Source organism: Lotus japonicus, chromosome 3 (genome assembly GCF_012489685.1).
Source record: "Lotus japonicus ecotype B-129 chromosome 3, LjGifu_v1.2".
Lineage (NCBI taxonomy): Eukaryota > Viridiplantae > Streptophyta > Magnoliopsida > Fabales > Fabaceae > Lotus > Lotus japonicus.
Window position 1 is genome coordinate 85,559,175 of NC_080043.1, and position 10,063 is coordinate 85,569,237.

The following is a 10,063-nucleotide window of genomic DNA, read 5'->3' on the forward strand; positions in this document are numbered from 1 at the left end:
TCCGGTCACCACCATAGGCCAGGACATGCTTCCGAGTTTTGAGACTTACAAATCGTCCATCAACATATTCTTCTCATCGGCAGCGAGAATTAAACACACAATTTTTTAAAAGAAAGTGATTCGTCCTTATCAACTGAATCAACATGTGTTTGTCTAAATTACCTTAACTACTCAAACATATTTTTAGATATTTATGAGATACTCTAATATAATCTATATATTATAACTAAGAATTTTTTTTATAAGCACTAAGAATTACTTAATCATGAGTGACTTTAGAAACTTGGGGTGCATAATTGTCGTGAGCTTGTAATTAATTAAAGGTGTTAATCACTATCGTGGTTACTAGCTAGGAGAAATTTCATAACCATCTTGTGGTTTTCCCATTATGACGCGGGGTGACTAGGAGTGGAGCAGTTTTTTCAATGAGAACAAAACTGTCTCCTTCTTTCCTAGTCCCACTACTTTTGACATATGCTGCCAATTCATCCCACTCTTCTCTCCACAAAACTGAATTACCAAGTGGTGCTTCAGTTATTCTTCCATGACCCTTTTGCTAACTATAACTCCTCTTCCTGTTTGTGACCACAATCAGATTTAACACTTTAGCTTACAGCTATATATCCATCTTGTTTTCACTTTTGACTCCAATGAACTCAGCAGTTGCCATCAAGTTTTAGTCAGACATGTTTGCCTTATTGTTTGGTTGGTCCAAAGCTTCCAAATGGTAACTTTACTATGTCCAGTAATTTGAAAACTTTGAAATTGTCACGCTGCTTAAGAACCATGTGTGATTTCAAGTTTCATCCTTAATTTTTGCAGTAAGAAGGCGATCAAAAGAGCACGGTCCCGGCTTCGGCTACTCAAGAACAAGAGGCAGGCAATATCAAGACAACTGAGAAAGGACTTGGCTGAGCTAATACAAAATGGTCATGAAGAAGTTGCTATTAACCGGGTTTGTTAAATAACATGCATAGTCAGTGTTGCATAATCATCTCTATTCATTTAGAGCGTTTTCTTTGCATTGAAACATGAGTATTGGAAGATGTTTTTCCCATAAACAAAGTCCCAACTATATAACTCTGTATTGTACTAGAAAAATGCAAACCCGGTCTTACCTTCCATTTTTACAATACACTAATTCCATGACTTGAACTTGTGACCACAAAGTCACATAGCAGCAACTTTACCGTTGTGTCGAGCCTCGCCCTCATAACTCTGTATTGTACTAGTTTACTAAATTTCCCTTTCAAATTTCAAATTAATGATCTGATAGAATTATGTATATGGGTGGTGCATGCTTGTTTAATACTAGAAGAATTTGTGTTTACTTCAAAGTCTGTTTAGGATTTGTGTTTTGTAACATTTAATCTCCACACTGATTCCGCTCCTAAGTTGATGAATGAATAATGATATAGATTATAGAACCACTTTTAGGTGAAGTTTTTCAGTGAAACTCTGTAGATATGAAACTACAAATCAATCCTGTTCTGTGTATATTTTAGTAATACATCACTGTTTGATCTTTTTCTCCAATTCCATTAATTGTGCATTTTTTGTTTAGAACACAATCTTGTAGTCCAAAATCTTATAATTTTTCTCAAATTTTAGGTTGAGCAGCTTATGCAAGATGAAAGCCTGGCAGCTGCATATGAATTGTTAGATCATTTCTGTGAATTTATCCTGACTCAACTATCCTATATCAGAAGACACAAGTACAAAAAGCTTTCTTTCTACCTATCAGTATCTAGATCCAATAATAAATTTGCCACCCTCTCAAACTTGCCAATTTTTTTTTTCTGATGGTTCATCTTTCCAAAATCAGGGACTGTCCAAATGATATTAACGAAGCAGTTTCTAGTCTTATATTTGCTTCTGCAAGATGTGGAGATCTTCCTGAGCTCTTTTCTATCAGAAAGCTCTTTCGAGAGCGTTACGGCCAGAAGTTTGCAACTACAGCTTTGGAGCTATATCCAGGAAATCTTGTAAACAAACAGGTACTTTTTTTCTTCTAGTAAAGTATGATAACTTATATTTGATGCAATAATGTATGCATATTCATGACATTTTAAAATCACAGTTAAAAGAGAACTTGTCAGGAAAGTCTGTGCCTGATGATCTCAAGTACAGAGTGGTGGATGAAATAGCTAGGGATCACTGTCTCCAGCAACAAGTTTTGGCCATACAATACTACCCCAATTGGCAACAAATGAAGGTCATTCTTTTGTACTATGGTCAACGTAATATTAATGGATTTATAATCTTGTTGTTCAATAGTACCAAATGTCATTGAATATATCTGTAACAGGTGAAAGAAAACAAAGGCTATCAACTAGTGGAAAGTGATGCCCAAAAGATTGATACAATTGCAGGATCTAAAGTCCATCCATCAGAAATTGAAGATGTCAAATGTGTTCATTTATCAATTTCCAATCCAAGTGACTCTTGTTATCAGCCAGAATCTAATGCTTCTGCAATTGTCTCCACTGTTCAGAAATATCCACCATATACTGTGAGCAGTCCTTTGCAAAAGAAAGTAGGAACTTTAGAAATTGTAGATTATGTTGAAGACATTGAGGAATGTCAATTATCCGTAGCAAAAGATGGTACTTGCCAGGACCAAACGCTATTTAAGTTCAGATCATGTGGTTTTCCCATGAGAGAAAAAGCTGAATTTGGTTATGATAAGAGTCATATAGACCAAGGTGAATCACAGAATGAGAAATCAAGCATGAGAATCTCTAGCAGGAGTAAAAGGGCACCTGAGACAAGATCAAGAAGGAGATCAACCTCACTGGAAAACCAATGCATTAGGGACATTGGATACATGAAATATTATCAAAAGCCTTGCAGGAAGCACCAGAAGAAGCCTTCACTAGAGGAGGGGGAAATTTTCAGCTTTGAAATGAGTGGATGCTGCAGCTTGGACAAGCCATGTTATTTTGGCCTATATGGTGATCATAAAAACTGCTCGGAAGCTCGATCAGTGAAGCCAAAGAGAGAAACAAGAGCTACTACACATGTTCAACAAGGAGGTCTGCTTGATGAATGTTGTCATGAGTTGAGCAATGGAATGGAATTAGTAGCCATCTCTCAGAGACCAAACAACAAGCATCTTGTACTCAACAACCACACAAATGAAATGGAAGCAGTGATCTCTACATCCCACAAAGTTTACAATCCAAGGACTACTACTGGTTTTGTTGATTCCTTAACAAGAATGGAAACAGAAGCTCCATATTCGAGGGCCATGACGATGCCTCAAGAGCGGCGCGGAAATGGTGAAGACAAGATGTTAAGGACATATTCATGTCCTACTGAGCATCCTAATCATGTTCATCCTAAGTTGCCGGATTATGATGACATAGCTGCCAAGTTCATTGCTCTCAAGAGAGACCAGCAAAGAAAGTAGAGGAGGCAAATATACAGCATATGAAATTTTGAATTACTTGTTCAAATACCTATTTATTAGATTAATTTTACATATGAATCAATATTCTTTAGCATTCGTTCATGTAAGGTTACAATGATTAATTTTTTTCTGGCAGCAATTTTTTGGGAAGAATAAACATATAGCCATCTACCTTTTTCTAAATTTGTTGATTATTCGACCATGAATTTGAGTTCACTTTTTTTTTCCTTTTCTTTAATTTTTTTTTAAAGGAATTACGCTCAAAATCAATTAACCAAAGAGTGGCTTAATCAGAGGTAATGACACTTTCAAAGCCAACGGGACAATCCTCAATCCAAACAAAATAATGCGAAAAAAACAAATTTAGTCATCAAATTAGCAGCTAAATTATGGCGCATTAAAAAAAACTGAAAAATAATAAAATAAGAGATTTTTATACTGATATTTAAGTCATTAATTTCAATAAAATAAAGCTCTCCAATCTAAATTAAATCAGAGGATCGATGTTATTGGGCGTGAGAGATGAAAGCAAGTGGTTCTTGTAGTAGGCCTTGTTCCTAGTCAGAAATATAGTGAGATTACTTTTCGGATTCTTGCTTCAATGGCTAAGCAATGTGGGAGTCTCCATTCAAAAGAAAAGAGATGAGGATGAATGTGAAATGAAACCTTGATTTTCCTATATGATTACACTAGCCAAAATCTCGGAAACAATGTCTTTATTTCTGTCTTCCAGTCACTTCATCACCTATTTTAAGATCAAATCTTTCGCTTTGTTGGAAGCTTTTGAACATATAAAAAATGACTTTCTATCATAAACGCTACATCATATAGAATTACAGGTCGAACCAAAATAAAATATTTTTTATTCTATAACTCTTTAACCATTGGAAGTGTTATTATAATTTCAAAAGCTTAAATTTCAAAAGAAAAAAAAAAATTGGAGTTTCAAATTTGCAAAATCACAAATAACATAGATACATTTACGAAACTTGGACTTTCAAAATTGTAATTATAACTTTGAAAGAATTCAACTCTAGAATTTTAAGTTTTGGAATTGTAAAATCATGCAAGCCCAAACTTATGCTTGAACTCCAATTTCTAAGCACAATTTTTTATTTGTGGAATTTGGAATTCCAGAAATGTAATCATCAGGAAGTTAATAAAATTGAAACTTTTCAAAAATATTTTTCTGACATGTATGTTTCGTTTTTTTTTTTTATCGAAGGTTGTTGTTTCGTTTAAACAATGTTTTGGAAATAAGAAAAAGAGGCCTCCAGGCAAACGAAAATAATAAAGTCCCATTGAGAAAACGACGTATACCTCGAGGCCGGCCCATTGAGAGGCAGCATACACTCATAATATCAGATCTCTCGGCCCATAAAAGTTTATGGCTTCTATTGGATATTGCCTACCCATCCATATCATATTAAATTTGAGTTCTTTATTCTTCTAGTCCACTTTTTAAAATTTTATGAATTTATATAATATTTGTATTTGTATTATTTTGATGTATATATTGTCTTGTATTTATTGTGATACCTACATAGAGTTTTGAAGCAAAATTGAAAAAAAAAATCCTTCACTGGAAAACAAAAAAAAAGACAAAAGAAATTAAGAAACGTCAAATAACTTAGGAGGAACTTCAAAACAAATTAATATTATTTAAGGTCAATTAACTATTCAATTAAATGAATTTTCTGAATATCTTTAATCAATATTTAAAATACATTTTAAAAATTTAAAATAATGAAATGTATATCAATTTACATTTAAACTATAATTTCTTTTATCAATCAAGTTAATTTTTTAATAGCCTTTGATTTGATTGATTAATTGCATTTTATGAAAGTTTTGGTGCTTACTAAGAGATATCTCATCATTTAGAGAAATCTATAAATTGGGGCGACCAGAACACGAACGGTTGACCTAAATCATAAACTCAAGCCAGGTGAGTTGGCTTTGGATTAAGAGAGTCGTGTCGGGTCAGCTGAGTTGGCATCCGGTTAGGAGGTTCGACCTCGAGTCTAGCGTATCAACGCCAATTAGGATGAGTCGGCGGAGAATATGTCCGCATTGGGCAAGGCATGTTGGGTCGGAAAAGGCTATGTCTGGTTGTGCCAGTTAGTGTCCAGTCGAGTAGGTCGGGGAATGTTTGGGCGAGTCGACGCAATGTCGGGTGAGACAGCGCCGGGACAGGTGGGTTGGCGTCGAGTCGAGCGAGTCGGTATTGGGTTGGGCATGTCCGACGAGTCGACATCGTAGTCGGGGGGTCGGTGCTGAGTCGGAAAAGTTTATGGTTTAGGTTTAAGGTCGGCTCGACCCGATTGGTTCATATCGGGTTTAGGGTTATACGCTGATGGATTATGGGTTAGGATCGGTTTTAGAGTTAAGGTCAGCAATATTGGTCTCTTTCTCTTCCTCTAAACAAAATATGACAACAACAAAAAATTACCTTTAATTTCCTCTCAGTCATTCTTTAAACCAAATAACAAAAATCTTAACCTAGCTTACAGAGTAAGCTTGAGGAAGAAGAAGATGGAATTGCATTGAATCTATTGAAATGAATATTCAGATTACAGAATATCATTACCAAAGCACTATTTATACTGTAATACTAATCCTAACAAACTAAACAGCTGTAACCAACTAACAAACTAACAACTAACTAATTGTAAAAGAGTCCCTGAACTCTTGCTCCTATTACAAACTCAGTCCTTGATCTTTAGTATTTTCACACCCTCCCACAAGCTGGAGGTCGAAAAATATCAACCATAGCAAGCTTGGTTAGGAACCCTTGAAAAACTCGAGGCTGTAGTGCCTTGGTGAAGATATCCGCGACCTGCAAAGCTGTAAGGATTGGAAGAAGCTTAAGAACTCCAGCTTGCAGCTTCTCACGAACTACATGGCAATCAATCTCCAAATGTTTGGTCCTCTCATGAAAGACTGGATTAGCATCTATCTAGAGTGCACTCTGGTTATCACAAAACAGAGCAGGTGTCTTGATGCAATTAACTCTCAAATCCTGAAGCAAGTATAATAACCATTGAAGCTCACATGTAGCATAGGCAAGGGCCCTGTACTCTGCTTCACTAGAGGAGCGAGATACAGTAGTCTGCTTCTTTGCTTTCCATGAAATCAAAGACCTTCCAAGATAAAAGCAATATCCTGAGATGGATCTCCTTGTATCTGAGCAACCTGCCCAATCAGTATCTGAGTATCCTTGAATACTTATGGAAGTATTTCTGGGAAATAGTAAGCCTAATCCTGGTGAAGCTTTCAAGTATCTCAAGACTCTTAGAGCAGCCTTATAATGTTCGTCCATAGGATTGCTCATGAATTGACTGAGTTGTTGAGTAGCATATGAAATATCTGGTCTGGTAGTAGTAAGGTATAATAGCCGGCCTACTAGTCTTCTATAAGCTGCTGGATCATCATGAAGTGTGCCTTGATGAAGACTCAATTTTATGGAAGGATCAAGAGGAGTAGAGACTGGCTTGCTGCCTAAGGTTCTTGTCTCCTGAAGTAAATCAAGGCAGTATTTTCTCTGACAAAGAGAAATTCCTGAGGATGAATGAGCAACCTCAAGTCCAAGAAAATATTTGAGTACTCCTAGGTCTTTGATTCCAAAAGCTTGATGAAGATAATCTTTAACTGATTGAAACTCTGTCATGGTATTACCAAACAAGATTACATCATCTGTTGGGTCCAGGTGGGCCAGCATCCTGCCTGCAGGTAGCATTCGAAACGGGGCGCTGTCTGCTACGCTATAAGAAATAACGTTGCGCCCTCACTAACACCAATTGGTTTTGGCGTAGTGGTAAGCGCGTGATCCTACATAGACTAGTAAACCAGTGAAATTAGCACCTTGAAACTTGACAAAGAGAGAATGATCAGAGGCTGTTTGTAGAAATCCAAGTGCTTTTAGATGTGAAGACAACTTCTCATACCACTTTCTACTGGCTTGTTTCAGACCATAACGGGACTTTAAAAGCTTGCACACTTGATTTGGTCTCTCTGGGGTAACTCCTGCAGGTATACTCATATACACATCCTCATCAAGAGTCCCATGTAAGAAAGCATTATCCACATCCAGTTGATGAAGATGCCAGTTATGTGCTGCAGCCAAGGCTAAAACTACTCTTACTGTTGTCAATTTTGCCACTGGAGAAAAAGTGTCAAAGTAGTCCAACCCTTCAACTTGATTATACCCCTTTGCTACTAATCTGGCTTTATATCTAGCAAGAGAAGCATCGGCATTCCTCTTTATCCTGTACACCCATTTGCTTCCAATAGGTTTCATCCCTTCAGGTAAGTCTACTATCTGCCAAGTTTTATTCTTCTCAAGAGCCTTGATTTCTGTTTGCATTGCTTGCTGCCAGTGCAAATGTTTACTTGCTTCTGCAAAAGAAGTAGGCTCTTGATCTAGAGATATATTGAGAGCATAAGCATTATGAGCAGAAGACAATTTTTCATGTGAATAATGGTGAGTGATGCTATGTGCAGTGCTGCTTCTAGTAGGTAAGGCTGTGCATTTAAAATTCTCCAAATAAGCAGGCCTCTTCAGTGGTCTAGTTGACCTTCTTACTACTGTAGCTGTTTCATCAGGTGTTAGAATGTTATCCCTTTGTGCATCAGTAGCTGATTCTTCTCTCTGAATGTCCGCAGGATCACTTGATGGAACTGTGATTTCATTATCTGAGGCTAAATCTTCTCCCTGAACTGCAATAGGAACATCTCTTACATCTGATTGTGCTTCTGTGGTAGTGGTAGTTTCCAAGGTTATTAAAACCGGACCGGGGAGTAAACCGGTGAGGGTACCGGTTCACGGTTCTTAGGTTCAACCGTAATCAAATCGTGGTCCAACCGGTATTACCGCATTAATATTATTTAAGAATATATATGTAACATATAAGGTAATATTTAAAACAATTATGGAATAAATAAATAAAGGAAGTTCAAAACAATTACTCCCAATGATTGTGCTGTCTAATAAATAAAATAAAAAAACCAGTATTCGTAAGACATTTAAAAGGAAATTGAATGAAATTCAATACCATTAATATCCATTCATTGTAAAAAGGAATCATGCATTGTGTGCCACCAATTCAGCCCAACATTGTGTCACCAATTCAGCCCAATGATTGTACCACCACTGGCCACGTAAAATTAGCACTGTGTGCAACTTTGAATTAGTTTAAAAAAGAAAACCTAATTCCTTTTACTCTTCTTATTTTCCTCATACGCATAGAAAGAAGAAAGGAGCGCCTCCTTCGTCCTTCATCATCATCTTGCTTTCTCTGTCAGGAGATTAGAGTGGATACTCACCAGGAATAGCAGTGGCAGCGGCGGGCGAAGCACGGCGGCGGGCGAAGCGTGGCGGAGATGGGTGACTAGGGTTGATGTTGTGGAGCTTTTACGTGAAGGCGTGAAGCACAGAGGCGTTTCTGTGATAGATACGTGATGAAGTCATGAAACGTTTCTAATTCTTTCTATTTTATTTCAAAACCTTCTGTTTTCATCTTTTTTTTGAATCCAAATTTGGGTATGGGCCGAGCCCATTATTCCAAAATCCGAAAAAATATAAAGAAACAAAAAACCGGCAACAACCGCCAACCGGCCGGTTTTCACCAGTTCGCACGGTTCAATGCCGGTTTGGACGGTTCACCAACGGTTTTCAACATAGGCGGTTCTGTGGGTGCTTTGGACCGGCAAGGGGTCCGGTTCCCGGTTCAACCGGCCGGTCCGGTCCGGTTTTTACAACCATGGTAGTTTCACATTGTGGTTGTAAGTCAAGACAAGTCCAAGAGAATGTTTCAGTACCTTTGTAAGGTAGTGTGTGTTCATGAAACACTACATCCCTGGAAATGAAAATTTCTTGTGATGTAAGATCCATTAACACATAACCTTTTATGCCTTGCTTGTATCCCAAGAAAACACATCTCCTGGCCCTAGGATCCAACTTAGACCTTTCAACAGCTGAAGTATTAGCAAAACAAAGGGAACCAAAAACTCTTAACATTTCCAGATCAACTGTCTCTTGATGCAACAATTCATAAGGAGATTTGTCCTTCAACAATTTACTTGGAATTCTATTCATAAGAAAGACAGCATGTAGTACCGCATAGGACCACATCTTCTTAGGGAGCTTTGACTGGAACAACAATGCTCTGGCTATGTTCAGAATATGTTGATGCTTCCTCTCAACCCTCCCATTCTGCTGAGGTGTATAGACACAAGATCTTTGATGTACAATACCATTAGCAGAATAGAAATGAGGTAGTAAAAACTCAGGGCCATTGTCACTGCGAATTGTCTTAATGGATTTCCCAAACTGTGTTCTTACCAAAGCAACAAAGTTCTTAACTTGTTGTTGAACTTCTCCTTTATTCTTGAGTAGCACAACCCAAACAAACCTACTATGGTCATCCAGAACCGTGAGAAAGTACTTATGATGATGAACAGAAGCTTGAGCAAGGGGACCCCAAATATCCATATGAATCAAATCAAAACACTTCTGTGCATTATGAAGACTAATGGGGAACATTTTTCTTTTCTGTTGTGCTAAATGACAAATATCACAAACAAGGGACTTGCTAACACTAATAGAACTATGAACTGAATGTAAAGCTTGTACTCTACTATGAGATAGAT

General features: G+C 37.3%; 1 protein-coding gene across 1 annotated transcript; it reads left to right on the top strand.

Annotated features, from left to right (window-relative positions):
- The first annotated feature begins 401 nt into the window (after positions 1–401).
- LOC130746775 (uncharacterized) lies at positions 402–3,559 on the top strand. The gene is made up of 6 exons (XM_057599498.1): positions 402–727; positions 823–955; positions 1,612–1,715; positions 1,826–1,997; positions 2,081–2,215; positions 2,309–3,559. The coding sequence occupies exons 1-6, from the start codon at positions 687–689 to the stop codon at positions 3,410–3,412; spliced, it is 1,689 nt and encodes a 562-aa protein (XP_057455481.1). The 5' UTR covers positions 402–686; the 3' UTR covers positions 3,413–3,559.
- The last annotated feature ends 6,504 nt before the right edge of the window (positions 3,560–10,063 follow it).